General features: G+C 35.8%; 2 protein-coding genes across 2 annotated transcripts; both read right to left on the reverse strand.

Moving 5' to 3' along the window:
* LOC18607056 (chaperonin 60 subunit alpha 2, chloroplastic) lies at window positions 1,045–4,929 on the reverse strand. The gene is made up of 9 exons (XM_007041025.2): window positions 4,740–4,929; window positions 4,482–4,656; window positions 3,892–4,013; window positions 3,586–3,793; window positions 3,350–3,495; window positions 2,905–3,211; window positions 2,268–2,518; window positions 1,951–2,151; window positions 1,045–1,767 (listed from the first exon to the last, which is right to left on the reverse strand). Exons 1-9 carry the CDS (start codon window positions 4,794–4,796, stop codon window positions 1,480–1,482), a joined length of 1,755 nt encoding a protein of 584 aa, XP_007041087.2. The 5' UTR covers window positions 4,797–4,929; the 3' UTR covers window positions 1,045–1,479.
* Window positions 5,290–8,173, reverse strand: LOC18607058 (glycine cleavage system H protein 2, mitochondrial). The gene is made up of 3 exons (XM_007041030.2): window positions 7,826–8,173; window positions 6,157–6,416; window positions 5,290–5,662 (listed from the first exon to the last, which is right to left on the reverse strand). Exons 1-3 carry the CDS (start codon window positions 7,902–7,904, stop codon window positions 5,534–5,536), a joined length of 468 nt encoding a protein of 155 aa, XP_007041092.2. The 5' UTR covers window positions 7,905–8,173; the 3' UTR covers window positions 5,290–5,533.

Raw genomic sequence — 23,216 nt, forward strand, 5'->3', positions numbered from 1 at the left:
ACAAAATCGATCTAATGTATCACTTAAGAGATAATATTAATCAGTTTTACCAATATCGATCGAACAAATTAAATAATCGAAATCGGTTGAATGAATTACTAATGTTTCATTTAAATATGATATTATTATTGATAAGGACAGTTGGAAAACCTACCAAAGGAAAATGGGCAGTTGATAGAGAATTTATTTGTAAAGTTGAGTTTATTAAGTTTGCTAAATCAAATATTGTTGAAGAAATGTCAAGAAAGGTTTAATTTTAAGTAGTAGGATTGCTTCCTAAAACAGAGTGGTTACGTGATAAAGACCACAAACTTAATTTTTTAACTAAGTTTCAAAGAATCATTGGACTCTTGGTTGACTGATTGAACTCGTCCTGGGGTATGGATTTCCATTGGTTCCTCTTCAATTCTGTTTCCTAGGAGTGGTTAGCCTTGGACCAAGATATCTAAACTGTGCAAAAAGGAGAAATGGGGTCTGCTTTCTGCTCACATTTTAGCATGTGATTGTCAACAGATTCATTGTAAAGTAGAGGAATAAAAAACAGGGAAAGTCTTGGGAAGAGTTCACCAAATGGTAGGTAAGATGTACTTTTACTGACGATATGGTGGTATGTTATCAAACATATCATTGATCTTCTTTCGTCCTTGTGATGTCACTGAAACTTATTTTTCGCGTCAGAAAAGAACAAAAAATGGAAATCCCCCCTTCAACGATTTCTGACAGTAACTATCACAAATGGATGATAGCTTGTTGATGAGTTTATCATAACATTAGTAGAAGTAATGATGAAAATAGTTTTGTGTAGGCAAATGATAGCTACGAATGAGAAGGAAGTGGCAACAATGTTGATGGCGGCTGCTGGTGCTAATGATGCAGAGATAGTGTTGATGGTGGTGGCCAAAGCATCATTGCAAAGGTAAGCTTGATAAAATTAGTTCCTGTTACCGTTACAAATCCCTGGACTCATGGAAGTGGTAAGACATTAGTAGCTCCAGAGCACCGACGGAAGACAGCATACCCATCAATACATTATTTGCTAGGCTATGACTTCAAAATGCAGTAATTGATATCAAAACTAGTTCATCAAAATTGACAAATCCAATACATCAGTTAAGATAAATTTTACAGAACAGCTAACTAAATTTCACAGAAGGAACATATGGGGCTGCCAGCTGCAGGAGAGGCAGAAAAAGGGTGGGAAGGGGCCTAGGAAGGACTCAGGAGGCAGAATGAGGAAAGTGAAGGCCTTCCCTGATTTAATCCATGAACAAAAAGATTTAGTGTTACAAGGAAGTACTGTAATTCAGTACACTCATTTAGGCTATAAATGGCAAGGTGCACGTTTCCATTCTGGCTAAAAAACCAAGCAACCTGGAATCACAGGCTTGGTTGCAACCATTGTAAAAACAGCTTGGTGGCTTCTGTCTTGGCCACTTCAGCTTTCATCTACCTGTATTGTTTTTTACTCTTACCTTTTCTTTAAGGAGTTATTCCTGGGACATGAGGGACAGGTGGCTTGGGCTTCTTTGTTTTCTCCACCATTATCGCTTGAGTAGTTAGAACTATCCCAGCAACAGAGACGGCATTTTGTAGGGCAAACCTTGAAACTCGACAAGGATCTACAACTCCGGCATTGATAAGATCTTCGTAGCTTCCTGACATTGCATTATACCCTATTTGCCAATCACACGTTCTAGTCTTCTCCACAACAACGTCTCCATCAATGCCTGCATTAGTTGCAATTACTTTTAAAGGTGCAAGGAGTGCCTGCAGTTAGCAAACAAATTGTTAAAATTTAATCCTTTATAAACTACAAAAGTAAGCATCGAGCAATCTAATAACACTAAAATGAAAAAAGGAAGAAGCAATAAACTCAAAGACTTTAATTTTAATATATATAAACAGACAGTTGACTCCAACATATAATATCTTAAGGGATAAGATGCATACTTGTGCTACAATATCAGCACCAATCCGTTCATCTGAGTCTTCCATAGAATTCTTTATCATGTGAATCTGCTCTGAAAGATGTATATAAGTGGCACCACCTCCGGGTACTATCCCTTCATCCATGGCAGCAAATGTGGCATTCTTTGCATCTTCAATTCTTAGTTTACGATCTTCAAGTTCCATCTCAGTATGTGCTCCTACCTACAGTTAAGATGCACATTGTTTAACCAAGTTGAAGCAGAAGGAGTCATGGGAATAGTAAAACATTTAATTCTGCCTTTCTATCTCAGTGTCTGCTATTTGTCATGGTTGCAAACCTTAATGATTGCCACACCACCAGAGAGTTTAGCAATTCTTTCCGAGAGCTTTCTTGACATGTATGCACTATCAGTCTCAGCTAGATCCTTTTTGATCTGCATAATTCTTGCCTGGATTTCAGCTTTAGTAGAAGGATCAGCAACTATGGTTGTGGAATTGCTTGTTATAGTCACTTTTCGTGCAACACCAAGCTGATCAGACGTTGCACCAGCAAGTGTCAGTCCCAAATCTCCAGAAAGAAAATCAGCCCCTAATGATGTAGAAGATGTCAGTTTGCCAGCATATAAAACTGAATGCAACTTTGAAGAAACACTTGTCATATTGCAACGCATATAAAACAATCTCCATGAGCATATCAAAAAGACATTCATACTTTCAGATGATAAAATGAGGCACTGGAGAAATTTAGGGGAATTCAATGTCTAAATTAGACGATATAATAATGAAAAGGGAAAAGTAGTATGTAAAACACAACAGTGCACCCAGATGAGTTTTCATATAAAATCTTTTGTTAAAGAAGACACAGCCGATCATCAGTGGAATTATATAAAGCATATATGAAAAAGAAGTTTGATTATAGAAGACATGGCTGATAATCAGTGGATTTGTATAAAGCCTGCATAAAAGCTATTTAACCTGTCATAAGGGCAATATCTTGCAACAGGGCTTTCTTTCCCTCCCCAAATCCTGGACATTTGACAACAGCAACATTAAGTACACCTTGCATTTTGTTCACAACTAGTGTTTCCAGCACTTGCATGGAGATATCCTCAGCAAAGACGAGCAAAGGGACACTCAGTTGCATAGTCTTTTCTAGTAAAGGAACAATTTCTTTGACAGTTGAAATCTTTTGATCAGTTACAAGGACTTTAGCATTGTCAAACTCCACAAGAGACTTATCCTGATTGGTAATGAACTGTGGTGACATATATCCCTTGTCAATCTGCAGATAGGAAATATTAAATCTAAGACTAAATAAAATTTCAATTTTAGCAAAAATATAACTTGTGATGTTATGCACAAATCAATGGTTTCTTTTAGAACTTCTAAAGTACTGGCCAGCAAGAGTCAGCTTTACCACCTTCATTCCTTCTTCAATTATCACAGAGGTTTCAGAGGATGAGGATGACTCAACAGAAATTACTCCATCAGGGCCAATCTTGTCTATAGCTTCAGCAATCAAGTTCCCAATAAATTCATCATTACCAGCAGAGATTGAAGCCACAGCTGTGAAAAGAATGAAGAGTTCCAAATTAGCAATTTTTCCCAAAAGCGTACAATTCATTGAGCAAATCCATATGAAACATAATTGACAACCTTTTATATCCTCCCTCCCTTTCACTGGCAAACTTTTCTTCTTCAGGGCCTTGACCAATTCTTTTACAGTCTTATCCATTCCCTTTTTCAGAGAAACAGGATTAGCTCCAAAAGAAACTGCCAACAACCCAGACTTGATCATGGCTCGGGCTAAAATGATTGCAGTGGTAGTACCATCACCAGCCAAATCATTCATTTTACTTGCGACCTGCATTCAGGCACATAAAACTTACATGTCTCTCCTTGTTTATTTCCCAAAATAAATCATACAAGCTTAGGGAGGAAGATCTAGCAACCATGAATGACCTCTTGAATTAGAGTTGCTCCTGCATTCTCAATTGTATCGGAAAGCTCTATAGCCCGAGCAATGGTGACACCATCATTAACTACTTTCAGTGTCTCAGACTCACAAAGAACAACATTGCGTCCTGTATGGTTCACCCAAAATGGATTAGCAACTCATATTAAGTATGCAGCACCGCCCATAATGAAACTGAAATTCCACATCCTTAAGATATATCATTTCTTCAATTGGTTCTGCATCATAGGCAGTGTAAAGCATGCCACGTCTTGTCTAATGCCCAAAGGGCATAAAGGCTTTACACTAAAGGAAGCATTTTTATAGGATATATCAGACAAGTCCTCCGGTCAACATTTGATTTAAGAAAGAATTACACAAAGAAAAATAATTGAGCCTTACAAGAAAGGTAAAAGATTCTATTCTTAAGCACCCTTTAACTAAAGCATTCCCTCTGATGATGTAATTACAACTTCCAAAATCCTTGTAATCCTGTTTGAACCTCTGCTCAGGAAGCAACTATAACTCAACGAAATTGAAAAGAAAGGCAGAGAGCACCCAATTGAAGAAAAAGGCAAAAGCAAGAAGAGCCAAGTACCTCGAGGTCCCAGGGTGACAGAAACAGCATCAGCCAGCTTATCAATCCCAGCTTGTAATGCCTCTCTGCAATCTCTCCCGAAAGATATCCTCTTTGGACCTGCTCTCACCACCAAACTCCCAACCATCAGCGGTTTTCTCAACAGCCCACTTCCTCTTCTACTCCCATCAAAGTTCTGCAACGGTTCCCACATCATCATTGAACGTAAACATGCGTAGAAGAAAGAACAGGCATAATTAGAGAGACAGAGGGACTTACAGTTACAGAGAAGAAAGGGATTTGAGGGATTAGAGAAAGTGAGAACGAGACAGACATATCCCTTCAGCCTTCAAAAATGTTTCGTGGCTCTTCCTGGTTTCATAATTTAGTCTTGGAGCCTTGAGAGGCTTTAAAAGGGTTTAAGAAATGGTAAACGCGACTCGGGCGAGTCCAGTAACCAGTACGGCGCCTAGTTAAAACGATTCATAAATATCGGGAAAGCCCCATGGAATAATTAAAATTATAATAGCAAGGGTCCTCGAAAATAAATTTATATTAGAAGAATAATTCTGCAATACTGTGCAAAAACATTACTTGGTATGCATTATACTAAGTATTGCCTTGTGCTGCCTCTCTCATCATCTTTTCGCTGCCATCATTTGGATAAGGTATTCGTTATCTTTCAAATAACGTATTCTGAGTTTTATTATTTAATAAGATACTCGAACACTGTATAAGCACGTAATCTATATTTTGCTTTTTACCTCAACTTGTTTAATCGTTAATGAAGCATCTTGTAAAATGCTGACCAGCACCATTTCCATCACCAAAACCCAAATTTGCCACAACAGTGATAGATAAATCACTTCCAACCAAAGATCATTATTACTTGATCTAAGCTTTAAGAAAACATGACACCCAAATCAAAACCCAAACTAAGCGGGCATGAAAGTATATGGTCTGATAGAAACATCAACAAGAAAGCTACATTTCTCAACCAGTTGGCTTCCCGGATGTAGCAATTATCCCTCTCTGCATAGCATCCCTCTCAGCAAAATGGCCAGGGCATCTGGTCAGTGCTTTGAATCTTCTTCCTCACAGAACTTGGAGTATTCTTCCGAGCCCATCAAGTTCTTCAACTCCCCGGCGTCATTCATCTCAACCTTTATAATCCATCCATTCTCATAAGGACTTGAGTTAACCTGAACAAAGATTGCAGATGGTAAGCAAGAGTGAATATTACTAAAATGATGCCCTATACAGCTATTAAATGACATAACATCCAAATGATTGTTTAAGACTGTAGCTCATTGCAAATCGGTTGTCATATTGACCTCTGGTAGGTAGGTAAAGGTAGCTAAGCTCAGTAAACAAGTGAAAAATGAAGAATGGAGATTTGGGGTGTCTGACCAAAGTTTTGGATTGGAGCAATTAACAGGATGTTGGTTCTAACATCCTCAAGAAATGGAAAAATGGAACTTAAGAGGCATAGATGTATGGCATAACAGAGGCATTCTGGCAAAGACACAAATAATAAGGTGCATGCTCACAAACACACACATAAAGGAGGACACTTCATGCGATGCAAATGAAAAACCAGTTCAGAAGGCACACTTGCCCAACTAGTATAATTGACTTAAAAAAAAAACAAGAAAAAATTGAAAGAAATAGTATAGAATAGGACACAAGTGCTAACCAAAGCAGGAGAGTTGCTGAGCTCTTCATTAACTTCAACCACTTTTCCTGAAACTGGAGAATTAACATCACTGGTAGCCTTGACACTTTCAACTGCACCAAAACTGCCACCTTGCTTTACAGTAGCTCCCACTTCAGGTAATTCAACATACACAACATCACCTAAATGATCTTGAGCATGATCAGTTATACCAATTGTGGCAGAGTTACCATTAACCTTCACCCACTCATGAGAATCAGCATATTTTAGATCGTTTAAAACTGCAGGAATATAGAAGAGAGGCATTAGCTGCAGTAACATGAACAACAACCTATAACAAGGGAAAATAGACCAAGTAGCAGCAACTCTAGACACAAATAAAACTGCAAATTGCAGCTGATCATGGGAAATAAATGTCCTTTTCATAGAACATACTTACAATAAATATCATAATGATATTCATCATGTACTTAAACAAAATTTCTCCATTAAGGACTTGTGCTCTTAGATGCTTTCTTGCTCTTATCAACAAACAATGAATCATCCTTCCATAGAGAGCAAAGTTTGAAGTTATGTCATGGTGAACACAGTCACATTCAGCTAAGGGTTTTCAATTCCAGATGTAAAGCTCAATGATACAGATAAGTCACCACTGAACTATAAAATTCAGAAGTTCATAACTTTAAGATAACAGATAATATACCCACCACAGGTTGAGGACAGAAGCAAAGATCCAAGAATATCACTTGACTTTGTTTAACAACAGACAGAACCTGATGGCTATGGGAATAGGTATAGCATGATGAATCATTTATAAATGAGGGATTGATAAATAATCCAATCTATATACGTTACACCCCATTAATCAGTTGCCAGCTACACCAACCCTTGCTCTCAGTTCTATTTGTTGTGTTAAACCAGCAGCTGATATTAAGAAAAGTGAACTGCACAGAGGGATGAAAGTGGTTATCGGAAGTAGTGCATACAAAGGTGCATATAAGTTTCAGTTGGTTGCCCTGCTATTTCCTGGTTTTGTGAGAATCTGTTTTTCATCTCCAAATAAGGGAATGATCGGGACAATTTCTAACATCATTATTCTCACGAGCAATGCACCATGCATCAACCACCTGCACCAATATTTGCCAGCTGCCACTATTCCCTCCACCACACTAACCGTCATCACCAACTGACTCCCCTCACTCCTAATACTCTAGTGCCAAGTATTAAACGTGTTTCTAACTCTACAAATGCTCTATAGAGAACAAAAATGAATGCTTTAGGCCCCTTTCTTAATCTCTAATACGTTTTCTAAAATCAAAATTGAAAGAAAAAGTGTAATAACCCCGAATCAATGACTACACCAGATTGATCAGGAACGAAATCCTAGATTAGGCAAATTTGGGGAGACATATATCTATAATAAAACAGAAATCTAAAAACTCTAACACTATGCATTAGCATAAGAGAAGAACAACCCAGTCAAATAAAAAATCAAATCGTTTTTCCGTACAGGTAAAATCTTCGATCAATCACAGAAGTGAGATCCTAATTTCCATCAACACCCAGAAAACCGCTTTCCCGTATCAGCATCCTTATGATCATTACACAAACATAAGAAACCATGAAAGCAATAAAAAGAAGACAGACATAGAGAGCGAGAAGAAAAGTTAAGTGGGGGTAAATGGCTTACCGGTAGAAAACCCTCTATGGAACATAGAGATCCTGAGGTAAGAAGCCGCCCTTGAAGCCCACAACATTCTTGAAGCCATTCTAATGTAAATCTCAAACAGCAACGAACCCTCAACTCTAGCAGATTTGTACTTGTACGTGTTGTGTGGTTGTAGTGTTATGTTTCAACACAAACTGCAAGCTGCTTCTCTCCTAAGTGGGTGCAACTATAGAGTATTGTTTTGTTTTGCTTTTATTGTTATTATTATTATCATTATTTTATAGAGTACATATTTTGGTGGGGGGGTTGGTGGGTGTATTTTCTTTTAATTTTTATTTTAGTTTTTCTTTATATCATTGGGTAAGGCCGTGACTATTGTAACTCTAGTTTACATGAGAAACAAATATTGGCAATATGTTAGGCAATAAATAAGGAACAGTGGGATCTTTGAGGAAAAGTGGAAGCAAAGAAAGGGCATAGATGGTTAGCGGGTCAATGTGTCAACAAGCCCACTTGTCTTGTTGGGAGGTCGGTAGGAGCTGCCTCTGCCCTCGGCTCATTGGATGCCTTCTGCCTCACCCTTGTCACTTCTCCTGCTGATTTATGCTTTCGTTCAATATTTAGTAAGATTATGAGGAATGTTCACTCGATCAATTCAATCGACTGAATTCATTAGGAATGTACAGGAATGTGTATTCCATCAATCATCGATTTGATCAATTGTACTTATTAACAATGTGTAGAGATCTATTGATTGAATTTATTAGGAATGTGTATTAAGTCAATCATCAATTCGATGATCTATTGAGCTTATCAACTTGAACGATTGAACTTATTAAGAATGTACAAGGATCAATCCATTGAATTTATCATCAATGTATTCGATCAATCATCCATTCGATGGATTGAACTTTTCAAGAATGTGCATATAAGCAGCAACATGTCCTGATAATTCTACCAATCATAAAAACATTTTCTTTCTATTGTAGCAGCAATTCACAAAGTAGAAATTGAGAACATCAATTTTATTGCCAAATCAACCTGCATGGACCATGAAAACATCCCAACTTTTGCTTCTCAAATGATACTTTTGATCAGTATATTGTGAGTAAGGATTAACTTAAAGAACATGCTAACTTGGCCAACTGACCAAACAAAATCTTACAATCATGTAACAAATGAGACCTTAAAACCATTTTCTTCCTTTGATTTCTTGAACAAGGTTTCATCAAATCAAGCCGTTCTCTGGAATAATACTTCCCTTCCTGGAAAACAAGACAAAGGAGCGAAAAAATCACCATCCAGCAATTGAAAATATAGCATAGACAGCATGGACATTTCCTCTTGACAACTCAAGTAAAACCATCAAATAGACACGCAAAATGGAAAAGGAAGAAAATTGAGAGATTAAGTCTTTCAAATCACTAAACGAACAACAGATATTAATTGCATAAATGAAGCTGCCTATTGTCTTAAGCCTCAACATTTTCTTGATCTAGTGCCTTAGTACACAAGAGAGTCAAGTAAGTAATGAAGGAAGACTTTGCTGATCACATAGGCAAGTGCATTTCGAACCGAGAGCAGCTTGTTAAAGTATAGATATAAATTATATTGCAAGGCGATCAATGGTTATGAAAGTAAGATAGCATAATCTTAGTATACAAAGATCATATCATCGTACTAATGTCTCGTAGGCAGCCATCTAAAAGCTTTCAGATTTCTACATTAACCCAGAATTCAGACTGGTTTTTTGGCTGTCCTGGTATGTCCTACTTCAAATGTACTTATATCACCAGTTCTAATTCCAACACGACGAACACTTGCTTTCAACATTCAAGCTCCTACTCAACCATGACAATCTAATGTAAAACAAAATGTGTTTTTTCCTCATACCTTAGTACAAAGAATGTACTAATGTCTTGCTGGCAGCCATCCAAAAACTTTCAGATTTCTATATAAACCAGGAATTTCAGACAGGTTTCTTTGGCTGCTCTGGTATGTCCTACTTCGAGTGTACTTATATCACCAAATTGAATTCCGACACAATGGACACTTGCTTTCAACATTCAAGCCCCTAGTCAACCATGACAAGCTAATGTAAAAGGGAGAAACTTGGGAGATGTAATTTCTTCATTCCAAACAACAGAACAGAAATCATAAACAAAATTTTTACTCTGATTATCATGCTCATACGTCCCATATACACCTTAAAACCAACCTCAACCAAAATCAACAACATTTCATTTTACCGGGAAGATTAACTAATTAAGACCAATTAAGAATAATTACGCAGCAAAATCTTACCGAACTGGGATTGTAGATTTCAGGGTGGGGCAAATGCAGGGGTCAGACATTTACTTCTTGCCCTTCCTTTTTGCAGGTTCTTGTTTGGTTCTCAAATGTTTCCTTTTCCGAGTCAAAGCAAACTCTCCAAACTTATGACCAACTTTGCCTTCGGTAATCTTGCAACGAACAAAAGTTTTCCCGTTGTAAATCCGAACGGTCTGATTCACGAATTCGGGCAAAATCGTAGATCTACGCGACCAAATTTTCCGATTGGCTAAAAGATCTTTGTTCTTCTTAATTTTTGACAAAAATGCATCCACAAAAGGAAGCCTTGCTGATCGTTGTCGCGTATTCGACGAAACTGAAACGAAAATTCCCATCTTTAATTTAAATTAATAAAAAAAATTTAGAAAAAAGAAAAAAAGAGTGGAATCGAATGAGAATGATAATACCTGAGGATGAGGAGCAGAAAGTTCTGGAAAATTGAGAGAAGATCGTCAAGGCATTGAGGTTTTCCGGTGTGCTGGAAATTGAAAGATCGGTTTTTGGAATCAAAGTTGAGGTACTTTTCAGAGGAAAAGAAGAAGAAGAAGTCGATTGGAGGTTGAAAGCTTGGCGGAGAACGAAGAATTTCCCTCTCATTTTCCTTTCCTTTCCTTTTCTTTCTTTCCCTTCGATTGTCTACTTTCCGACTCTCTTTCTCAGTGAGTTTTCGGGGGTAGGGTTTTTTCGCCCTTTGAAAGGGGTTTGGGGCCCGAAAAGAATTATGGCCCAAAACAAATAGCTTAAAGGCCTAGAAAACTACTATAGATTACAGCCCATCTAAATATTAATGGGCTTTGACTCAAACATTTAGCTGGGATTTGAGCCCAGAGATGGGTTCACCATAGCTATCCAAATCCAATAGCCAAGTTCTGGTGTAATAGATTTGGACTGACCTAACCAAATAAAGCACAGTAGCATTGTTATAATGCCATTTGCAACTAAAAAAATACATTTATCAAGTGGAGAAAAATTTGTATTTATAAGTTTAAGAATTATATCATAACTTATTAACCTGGGACACATGACACTTTACTCTACTTATCGTGCACCATCCTCATTACATTAACTCTATTACTCATAATAACACTAAAATTTAATTTTAAAATCTTTACCCATACCTCACCGTACTCGCACCATTTCATCTAGTCTCAATAGCATGATGCTACCACTATGTAGGTGTTATATGCTAAGTTTGTAACTTGGTTTCAATCGGGGTGTTCTGAGCTGAAATCCGAATAAGAGAGACATTTAGGACCAGAGAGGCCCAACCACCATCTTGGGATGCAATGGATTTGAGATCATTGATCTCAAAAGTGACATTCGTGCATGACATTACGGCAAATCAAAAGTGAACAGTGAATTTAAAACCGAAGATATCCACATTGAGCTGGCAGGCAAAAAAACACTCTGGTGGTCTGAAGTGGGCATTCTATGCTGCCGAGGCAGTCGAACGAGGGAAGCCTTCTCTCTTTGGGGATTTGGGACTGAGCTGTTGATCTCTTCATAAGAAAGGAACCACGGTTTTTTTGTTATCTTCTATAGGGCGGGGTTTATTGTATATTCTTTACCTATTGGTCCTGTGTTTATTTTTTGAGGGACATATGTTGTACCTTTTTCTTTAATTTCTAAGTGCTATTTTTGTAAATCTTCACAAGAGGATGCATCGTCAAGTGCTTTCAGGAGTGTACCAGTTCAATAATTTGAACTGTGAGTTTTTTTATAGCTACTTAATTAACACAAATGGACTTTGTTTGAGCGAAAAAAAATTCTGTAGCAGTCCCTCTGGCCCTCCACCAATGGGAGCAGTCCCAAAAACACTAGCTGTTTCAAAGCGGGGTCAATATGAAGCTGCATATCTTAATTAACATCCTATAAATCGAGAGGTCATTGCAATTAGGTACCAAAAAGCAAAGAATAAAAATGAATAAAGGATAAAATTTAAAAAAGTAGTCAAGGGACGAACAAATGGTAAGGAAACATGAACGATACGTTTAGTTCGTGAAATAAATAAGAATAAAATAAAATAATTATTATATGAGAATAAAATAAAGTAAGAATAGAATAAAATAGTTATTACGTAATTTAATATAACGAATGGAATAGGGTAAGAATAGTTATTATAACTTATTACAGTGTTTGATTGGTAAAAGTAATTTTAAAATAAAAAATAAAAAAATACCCTTTATTGTATATGTGATTATTTATTTTTTATCTTATTTTTTTGAAAATCAATATTTTATAATTTATTTAAAATATTAATAATTGATAATTTAAATAGTAATATATTCTTTATAATTTAATCATTAATACTATATAGTATTATTATTTTATTTATAATTTATTTAAAATATTAATAATTGATCATTTAAATATTAATATTTTATTTACAAATATTAATATAGGTAAAGTTGTAAATTGCTAAACTTATGAGAAGTAATTTAGTTTTAACAAATTTTGAAGCTATTCCACGAGACATGAAATAGCAATACCAAGAGAAGAGTTGGGTGCAGTTAAAGAGGAGCTTTAACTAATTTTGAGAAATAGGTAAAATGAGAGAATGGCTATTTCTTGCTTAATTGGCAACCCAAAAAGAGTAAATAATAACTAGGAATGACTATTTCCCATGCCAAACATGGAGGAAAAGTTTGGTGTACGTCAAGTGGTGGTTGGGATGTAAGCTGGGTGACCCCGGCACAAATTCTTACGGGGCACGGAACGGAATTAATTAAAGCGTGGAATATGGGTATCTTACGCATTATTTGATCCTCGTCGTTATGTAAAAAGGGAATAGTCTTTGGAGAAGATGTTTGAGACAGTGAACACTGATTTGATATATTTCATAAAGTTAAGGGTAAGGATCGTGTGGTGGAACAAAGCCCAATGTGTTGATGCATATCAACTCATCACTGATATCTTGCGAAGTCCAAGTTTAGCGGTGAAACCTCAAAGCGGCAAGGCGTCAAAGAAATCCTGTGTGTGGATGTACCTATTAAAGTTCTCTCACGGTTGGTGATTAACAGAAGCAAAAGCTAGATAATAAGCCTTTGGTCAATTTCAATCAATGAAATATTTTAATGGAAATTTTTTGGAAGATCTAGTTCATCATCATCTTCCCCTTTCAAAGTTGTCCACACCATCTTTGCAAAATCTAACAAAATTGAAATTGTGAGATTTGAAATGGTGCTTTGAACAACTTTCAAAGTGTAAGGATGCAACAAGATGATAAAACTTAGTTTAACCCTCGGTATTCCACACCTAAAGGAAGATGATTAACAGAAGAAAAAGCCAGAAATAATAATAAGCCTTTGGTCAATTTCAATATCAATGTGATTTTTATGGAAAAATATTTTGGCAGATGATGAACTAGACGTCTAGTTCATCATCACGCCCTTTCAAAGTTGTCCACACCATCTTTGAAATTGTGAGATTATTGTGAAATGATGCAGTGGACAACTTTGAAAGGGCAAGGATTGAACAAGATGATAAACTTCGGTTCACTCGTGGTAGTCCACAGCTAAAGCAAGATGATAAACAGAAGAAACATACTTTAGATCATGCCTGGATCGGACTTACATATTCAAACCCATGTTTGAATTTATCTTTTCCATTATTCAGTCAAGGGTGAACTCAACAAGCCTTGGTGTTTTTAGTCCAAGTTATTGACTTCATATGATAAGAAAGTAAATTGGGAGGCATATAATGTTCCAAACCTAGAAAAAAAAGACACCCCAGAAAACAAAAAGCCAACCCTCCAAACCGTTATTATATCCCAAAACCAAAGCAGACATCATACAAAACATCAACTCAACAGAATCAAAGAAAACATCATAAAAAGCAAAATGATTCTTCAAAGCTTATCAACAATCCAAACAATACAGCAATGGCCCTTAACACCACAAACTGGGGAGTATAGTGGAAAAAGAAATTCTAAAATAGGTTAATTAATCATAAACATCTACCATTCATTATAATAATAATAATAACAATAATTAAGAAAATTTTTTTGAAAGATGATGAAGTAGACGTCTAGTTCATCATCATGCCCTTTCAAAGTTGTTCACAGCATCTTTGAAATTGTGAGGTAGTGAATGACGCTGTGGACAACTTAATTTGAAAGGGCAAGGATGCAACAAGATGATAAACTTAGGTTCACCCTCAGTAGTCCACAGCTAAAGCAAGCAGAAGAAACATATTTTAGATCATGACTGGACTTACATATATTTTTTTTTTTCCTATTTCTAGACGAACTGCCTTACTTCAATTCTGTAAAAATTCTCATTATCTTCTTTGGAAAGAGTGATCGTGGCATTCAGTCTGGATGCAGCAAAACGCTTCCATTGATCTCCATAGATGGAGAAATCGTTAGATCCTTCCTTCTTGCAAAAAAACTCCCATGTTTCTCCTAGACCACCCCTCACCCCCAAAATTGTATCACCAGCAGGCAGTGCTTGCCCATCATAATGAAACCTCAACTTTCTCTCGTGATATTTTGCAAGATTGATTTCGAAGATCCTCGCCATGTCTGCTCCGCAAATAGAAATAGATTAATGAAGATGATGCTAATTTGAGAGGGAGAAGTGTGGTGTGCCTTGATGCCAAGGAAGGAACGTGGGGGGTATATGTAGTACTTGTTGGATGCTAAAACATTAGGCCTTAATTACTTGGAAGAGTATAAGTGTCATTTATTTGACTAACAATAGCGGTGGATCCGACTGTTCTTTTACTTGTGGGATTGTGGTGTAGAAGTATAAGTTTGATGCATACTTTAAGATTGAAAGTGTTGCCCAATATTTGTCTTTGTAGAGTAGTAGTATTAATCACCTCATTTTGTATTCGAGCGTAAAATATGTGCATGTGGCTGAAAGGAACATGCAGGCCCTTTGAGCTGTCAAAAGAATATTACAAACGAAGAGGAGAAGGAAAATGCCATTTCCATCATTCAAATTGAACCTTCGCTTTCTTATTTGTTGTATTGGCCTTTCGCTTTCTTATTTTGGCCTGGGTGGGATCCTGAGAGAGACATTTTCCAAAATCTCAAATTGTTTCATGTTCTAGGTGCCTCAAGCCTGAAGCAAGTTTTCTTTTCCTCACTCTCAGATCCACGTCAGGCAGCAATTATTAGACTCCTTCGGAAAGGTCTGGATACGTGAAGAAATATGAAGAAATGATTATATAGCTCGACTCATGATCCCTTTAACTTTGTGAAAGATAGTACGAAGTCCATCTATTCCTCAAAGATATCGTTCACAGAAAGAAAAGTAGTACATCCGTTTAAAGATAAGTCGGCAATTAAAATTTTCTTTTAAAGAGCAGAGAAAAGGAATTCATTAAAATAAGGGAGCAGGAAAACCCTTTGTGAGAACACAGGCCACGGAACATGAGCTCAAAAAACAGACGATATTGGTCAATATACCTCCCGTATGACTGGGCATATTTTACCAATAGCCCCTATAATGGACCCAAGATCAGGAAGTCGGTAATTAAATTAAAGTATCGACCTAAAAAAATCTATATTAATTTAATGCTCCTCCATTTATAGAGAATACGGAAATTAAATTTGCAGACAGCTAATTAATATGATTATGATATGATATCAACTTAGCTAGGGATCAGATAAAATTTTAAGTCACATTATTAAATAACTACTCTTTACTTTATTTTGGTGGGTTTCAGAATGCTGAAACTATTACTATAAGGCAATCCATGTACCGGCGGAAGCGGATTACGTGAAAATAATGCGGATGGAAAAGATGAAGATAATCATGCTGAATTTACAGTATTCTTGGGCTTTTTCTTTTATTTTCTTGACTTTTATCGATATTCCACATGCAAATAGAATTCCACATGGTCTCCACCTTCTCTTACTAAAGATGACTTCTTTCCTGGCCGGAAGTGTCCTTATGGCCGAAAAACTAACACTTTATTTCTACGGCTTTAGTTCCCCTATTTTACCCGAATTCTAACACCAACTTTTAATTTTTATGAATTGCAAATTACTTTCTAACCTGCTTTGGAGTAATTAATGATAAATTATTGTTATTTTTTAGTTCAATAAAGAAAGAGATATTCAAATGCTTAACGTTTACTTCTATACTAAAAAAATAACTGCACCGTTTTTGTTATTTGCGGGATCTGAATTTTGACTTCTCTATTTGTATCTTGCTGCAAGTTGATTCTTTGTTTATTTCCATGTTGCTTTCCTGCTCAAGCTTTTGATATTGGTGTGCTTCTTTAATCAAAAAACTTTAGATTCAATTAATCAGACGATTAAATAAAATAAAGAAACTTTCGTCAATCTTGATAGGGAAAGTGACAGTATAGTGTCAATTCAAACTACTTCTTATCGGCGTACTATTTAAAAAGAATTCTTAAATTTTAAAAAAAAATTAAATATATCTTTATATATTTATTATGTTTAATTAAATTCGTATATTTTTATTTTAAATTAAATAAATTTTTATATTTTTATCTTGAATCAAATAATCGCATTAGGTGAGACAGAACCCTAATTGTAACTTGATCTGCATTGTTTGAAGGTAACAACCATAAGAAAACATACACATTCAACATAACTAGGTCCTGAAACCAGCCCATTACAGCCAGACCTTATGGTTATTGAATACCCTTTTTTATTTAGTAATAATTAAAGTAATTAGATAATTTTTAAATCAACTATTTGGGTGTTCTAAGCTGAAATCCAAATAAGAGAGACATTCAGGACCCACAAAGGCCAAAGTACTATATTGGGATGTGATAGATTTGAGGTCATTGATCTCAAAAGTGAAATTCATGCATGACATTACTTCAAATCAAAAGTGAACAGTGAATTTAAAAACCGAATGGTGTCCACATTCAGCAAGCAGGAAGGCAACAAAACACTCCAGTGGCCTACTACTCTTCTAAAGTGGGCATCATTTGATGCCGAGGAAGTCGAACGAGGGAAGCCTTCTCTCCATTGGGACCGCGCTGTTGATCTCTTCATGAGAAAGGATCCACGCACGTCTTTTTCTTATTTTCTAGAGGGCTGGGTTTATTGAATATTCTTTACCTATTGCTCCTGTGTTTATTGTTTCAGGGACATGTTGTTCCTTTCTATTTAATTTCTAAGTGCCATTATTTCTGTAAATCTTCACTAAAGGATGCATCATCAAGTGCTTTCAGTAGTGTACCAGTTCAATAATTTGAACTGTGAGACTTTTTATAGCTACTTAAGTAATACAATGGACTTCATTTGAGTAAAAAAAAAAATTGTGTTATTAGTAGTCCCTCTGGCTCTCGCCAATGGAAGCTATTCCAAAAACTCTAAGGTTATGTTTAATTGACGGAATAAATAGAAATGAAATAAAATAGTTATTATATGATAATAAAATAAAGTAAAAATATCATAGTTATTATTTAGTTTGGTAAAACGGACGAAATATGATAAGAATAATTATTATGATTTATTACAACGTTTGGTTGGTATCAATAATTTTAAAATAAAAAAAATAAAAAAATCTTTTATTATATATATGATTATTTATTTTTATTTAATTTTTAAAATATTAATAATTTATAATTTAAGTAAAATATTAATAATAAAAATATTAATAATTAATAATTTAAATATTAATATTTTATTTATAATTTAATCATTAATGTTTTATTAGAAATTAAAATCAAAGGAGAGAAGGAGGAGAGAGAGAGAGAAAAATATTGTATACCAATAGCGTTGTAATTTTTTAAATTTATAAAAAATATTTTGATTTTTATTATTTTTTAAATTTATTTTACAATCATGAAATAATTAATATCATGAAAAAAGATGATATTAACTATTTTTAAATTTTAAAAGATTTTAAAAAATAACTATTTTTATAAACATGATTATTCCTTATGCTATTTCGAGGTCAAATAAGAAAATAAAAATTTCTTAAGAATAAAGAGGGAATGCTCCAAACGTGCCATAGCTGTCTCAAAGCGGCGTCAATATGAAGCTGCACACCTCAACATCCTACAAATCGAGAGATCATTCCAGTTAGGTAGCAAAAAGCAAAGAATAAAAACGAGTACAAGACAACAAAAAATAGTAAAGAGACAACCAAATGGCAAGGAAATTTTGAAAAGTTCGCTGTACGTGATGTGATAGCTGGGATGTAAGATGGGTGACACCTGAAGCGGCGCAAAATTTCTTCTCGGTATGGTGTGGCAATGACGTGTCGAGGGAAAGAATCAAAGCGTGGAAGTGGGTTTCTTTATTATTATTTGGTCTGGTGGGTATGTAGAAACGAGAAAAAGTTTGAGAAAGTTAGCAAGTATTTGATATATCATAAAGTTAAAGCTCGAGTGGTGGCACAAAGTCAAATGTGTCAATGCATATTACTGTTCACGGATATCTTGCAAAGTCCAAGTTTACCAATGAAATCACAAAGAAGCAAGGTGTCCAAGAAATGCTTCATGTGGATGTGGTCACTAAGGGACACTCAAATTTGATGTTGAGAATTCGTCAAAAGGTAAATAGGGTAAATTAAATATTGATGGTAATCTAAAATCGAGAAAGATATAATTACAATTATATTGTTTAAAACTATTGATATTTTGGATTTTAATATTACATAATTATCAGCTATTAAAGAGACGTTTATTGTCGGTCACCTTTAAATTGGCAGACACTCAAAATACCATTATTTGCATATAATCTCCTATACTAGAGTAGGGCGCCCACCCATCGAGAAATCAAAATTATATTCATTGATCATAGTATTTGGTACAGTGCTAGGGATAGATAGAGATTAGATTAAAAAAGAATAACCCAAGTATAGAAAGAATATCTCATTGGGAACTGAGTGGCTTATTAACGTGTCATATGTTGTCTTGGACCCACAGGTGATACAATTTGGTATACGTGTCCCCTTGGACCCAAAAGCGATACTCTGGACACGCCTGGATGGAAGGTATTTGATTTTCATATCATGTGTCAAAACTTTTTGGCTTTTTGTGTATTGATGGTCGAGTCGCATTGAATATGCATTAAGCTCTTCTTTTTTAATTTAAAAAAAAAAGGCAATTAGCATCATCAAGGTCATTGTCCTTCACCAATTCACCTCATGATAAATTGACAACTCATGCTTCATAAATATTGATATCCAATGGATTATACATATTTCAATAACATAGGGGACAAAGATCTCTTATAATTACAGTATTATCTCATATATATAAACTTGAAGCTAGAGTTAGGCAGCTCTTTCCACCTACCATAAAAGATTAAAAGGGTTGCAAGATGTGTCACTAAAATATCCATCTGCTCACAGCTACAACCAGCAGATCATGAAGGCATAGCAAACTCTCAACAACTCTTGAGCCATTAGCTCTCTTCTCATACTTGAGGAATGTGACAGCAGTGACACCAGGAGTGGTCCATCAAATGCCATTTTTAATCACCTAACATACCCAACCATTTACTAAATCAACTATGTATGCACCCACCGTATACAGCAAGCTATCATCGGTTTTTAGTTATTAGCAAACAAGTGACAACAATTCAAGTCCAGATGGGAATCAATTTGGCAACATAAAAAGCATAGTGACTTAATATTTTGACATAGTTTGGGATAGATATGCTGCCCAGAGCTAGAAGCATCCAAATCTAATTCTTTAATTCTCCAATAGATTCATGAGCTTGAGATTTCAAAAAGTATAACAGCTTTGGCATTAACTAATGGCAACTACTTTCTAGTATGGGATCATCTTTAATGGCAAGCAAATTCTCAATACTAAGGGTACATTGAATGAGGAGACAGACAATGAAAATCATATCCACCACAAAGGGATCAATAATCATTAAACTAACTAAACAATCAAAATGCAATTTGGACATGTTAATTTTACTTTATTCACATTTTGAAAATTTACAACTAAAAATATTTTAATTTTATATTTATCTCTTATAAAACTATATTTATATTAAAATTTTAAACTTATCTGTGATTCGTCAAAACTACATTTGAAAAGAAAACAAAAAAGTCTCGAAGTCATTTTTGTTTTGTCTTCTTCGTGGGAAAAGGGGGGAGGGCGACAAAAACTAAACTTTCAACATTTCATAGTTTCAAAGTTTCATAATAATATGATGGGAATTTGGTTTTTTGTGACGTGATGGCATGCCTAACAGAAGCATCAACCAAATAGAGAGTTACAGCAAAGCCTGTTGTTTTAATAATTAATTTTCATTGGACGTGTGATTGTCATTTATATACAACTATAGTATTGAAAGAGGCAGATCGATCCACCATCGTCATTGGACAGCATGTCCAATCCGATTGACTTTTGACTTATGAAATGGCCAAAGTTACCTGTCTCATCGCTCTTGTCTTCTTATTTTCCTACTTCCAAGTTAAGGTCCAACAAAATAACTCGGTTTTGGCTCCACGTCAACAATGATGTCGCTCCACGTCGATGCTGCCGATGCAGGAAATGTGCTCGTGTCAGGTGCCGAGTCTTAAACTGAACCTGCGAGTCGTGTCTCGAGCCGTGACACTTGCATACGCCCTTTTGTGCACACCACTTCTACAAATGGTGGGGGTGTGTTATACATGCAGTGGACCATATGTGCACCGCTAAAGCACAAGGGCCTTTAGCCTTGGGTCCACGACAACAGTCCCTTCACATGTTGACGTACGCAACGGGTTCGAAGGCAGGGATATTGTAAGCGATTCTCTTTCTTTTTGTCTTTTGATAAGCCATTAGATTATTAATATTTCAAAATTAGATACCAAAGTGGAGATCTCTTCACAGAAAAGAAACCCCAAGTTAGACTAGTTGTCAGCCATTCCTGCTGCGAGATTGCAGGTACGCTGGATTGCTTTGTGTATGGCTAGATGAGATTTTGTCGGGATTATAAATGGTGGTTTCCTTTTTGTAGTGGAACGATTTAGGATGTTTTGTGCAAGGGTGGGCCCGAGCGTGACTTTCAGTACAGGTTATAGATTAGTAGCCAGACTTCTGTTCCTATTGAAGGATCCGAAATTTGGAGCAACTCCCATATTTAACGAAACCTACTAAAGCTTATAAAAAAACATACCTATAGTTTTGATAGGTATTTAATTTAACCCAAAGAGCATGTTGGCCAAAATGATAGGTATTAGAGTAACATTCCTAGTTAGTATCCATAAGAAAGACATTTAGGGCTCACAACGGTCCAAATAATCTGTCATCTCAACAGTGACATCCGTGCGTGACAGTACGTCATATCAAAAGTGAACGGTGAATCAACAAAACACCCCAGTGGTCTAAAGTGGGCATCATTTGTGGCCGAGGCAGTCGAATGAGGGAAGCCTTCTCTCCATTGGGACTGAGCTGTTGATCTCTTGGTAGGAAAGGATCCACAGTTTTTTTGTTATCTTCTATAGGGCTGGGGTTATTGTATATTCTTTACCTATTGCTCCTTGTATATATTTTTTGAGGGACAATTTGTACCTTTTTCTTTAATTTATAATTGCTATTATTTCTGCAAATCTTGACTAGAGGATGCATCATCAAGTGCTTTCAGGAGTGTACCAGTTCCATAATTTGAACTGTGAGACTTTTTATAGCTACTTAAATAACACAATGGGCTTTGTTTGAGTAGAGTCCTTCTGGCCCTTGCCATTGGGAGCTGTCCCCAAAAACTCTAGCTGTTTCAAAGCGGAGTCAATATGAAGCTGCACATCTTAACATCCTATAAATCGAGAGGTCATTGCAGTTAGGCACCAAAAGGCAAAGAATAAAAACGAGTAAAAGATAAAAATAAAAAAAGTAGTAAAGAGACAAACAAATGGTAAGGGAACACGAAAAGTTTGGTGTGCATGGTGTGATGGTTGGGATGTAAGATGGGTGGCCCCTAAGGAGGCACACAATTTCTTTTCGATATGGTGGGGCAATGATGTTTCGAGTGACAGAATCAAAGCGTGGAAGATGGGTTTCTTTGTTATTTTTTGGTCTTGTGGTTATGTAGAAATGGAATAGTCTTTCCACACAAAAATTTGAGACTGAGCAAGCATTTGACATATATCATAAAATTAAGGATCGTGTGGTGGCGCAAAGTCAAATTTGTCAATGCAAATTACTTTTCACGGATATCTTGCAAAGTCCAAGTTTAGTAGTGAAACCTCAAAGAGGCAAGGTGTCAAAGAAATACTCTGTGTGGATGTGCCCATCAAGGGTCTCAAATTCATCGTCGACGATTTGTCAAAAGGTAAATAGGGTAAAGCAAGTATTAATGGCAATCTACGAAACGAGATAGATATGATTACGATTATATTTTTCTAAAACTATTGGTATTTTGGATTCTAACGTCACAAAATTATCAGCTATTAAAGAGACGTTTATTGTCTGTCACCTCCAAATTGGCAGGCACTCAATGTGTACCATTGCTTGCATATGATCTCCTATAGTAGAGTAGGGCGCCCACCGATCGAGAAAACAAACTTATATGCAGTGACCATAGCATTTGGTACAGTGCTAGGGATAGATAGAGATTAGATGAAAAAGCTTAACCCTAGTATAGAAAGAAAATCTCATTGGGAACTGAGTGGTTTATTAACAAGTCATATGTAGTCTTGGACCCACATGTCATTCAATTTGGTGTACATATGCCTTTGGACCCAAAAGCAATAATCTGGACACACCTGGATGGAAGGTATTTGATTTTCATATCATGTGTCAAAACTTTTTGGCTTTTTGTGTATTGATGGCTGAGTCGCATTGAATATGCATTAAGCTTTTTCTTTTTAATGTTTTTTAAAGGCAAATAACATGATGAAGGTCACTGTCCTTCACCAGTTTCACCTCATGATAAATTGACTACTCTTGCTTCACAGATACTCATATTCTAATAAGCATGGATTCTACATATTTCAATAACATATATAGGGGACAAAGATGTCTTATATTTACAGTATATTATCTCATATATATATATATAAACTTGAAGCTAGAGTTAGGCAGCTCTTTCTACCTACTACACAAGATTAAAAGGGGTGGAAGATGTGTCACTAATATATCAATCTGCTCACAGCTACAACCAGCAGATCATAAAGGCATAGCTAGCAAACCCTCAACAACT

This window comes from Theobroma cacao, chromosome 2 (assembly GCF_000208745.1).
Source record: "Theobroma cacao cultivar B97-61/B2 chromosome 2, Criollo_cocoa_genome_V2, whole genome shotgun sequence".
In the NCBI taxonomy this organism is placed as follows: Eukaryota; Viridiplantae; Streptophyta; class Magnoliopsida; order Malvales; family Malvaceae; genus Theobroma; species Theobroma cacao.

What these genes read in the sequence shown, in the direction of transcription:
- LOC18607056 (XM_007041025.2), bottom strand. Translation starts at nt 4,796, where the DNA reads ATGTCTGTCTCGTTCTCACTTTCTCTAATCCCTCAAATCCCTTTCTTC. An exon ending in TCCCTTTCTTCTCTGTAACT is followed by an intron (nt 4,657 to 4,739) that starts GTAAGTCCCTCT and finishes GAACCGTTGCAG; the next exon opens with AACTTTGATGGGAGTAGAAG. An exon ending in AGATATTGCCCTTATGACAG is followed by an intron (nt 2,519 to 2,904) that starts GTTAAATAGCTT and finishes CTACATCATTAG; the next exon opens with GGGCTGATTTTCTTTCTGGA.
- LOC18607058 (XM_007041030.2), bottom strand. Translation starts at nt 7,904, where the DNA reads ATGGCTTCAAGAATGTTGTGGGCTTCAAGGGCGGCTTCTTACCTCAGG. An exon ending in CCATAGAGGGTTTTCTACCG is followed by an intron (nt 6,417 to 7,825) that starts GTAAGCCATTTA and finishes ATATTCCTGCAG; the next exon opens with TTTTAAACGATCTAAAATAT. An exon ending in TCAGCAACTCTCCTGCTTTG is followed by an intron (nt 5,663 to 6,156) that starts GTTAGCACTTGT and finishes ATCTTTGTTCAG; the next exon opens with GTTAACTCAAGTCCTTATGA.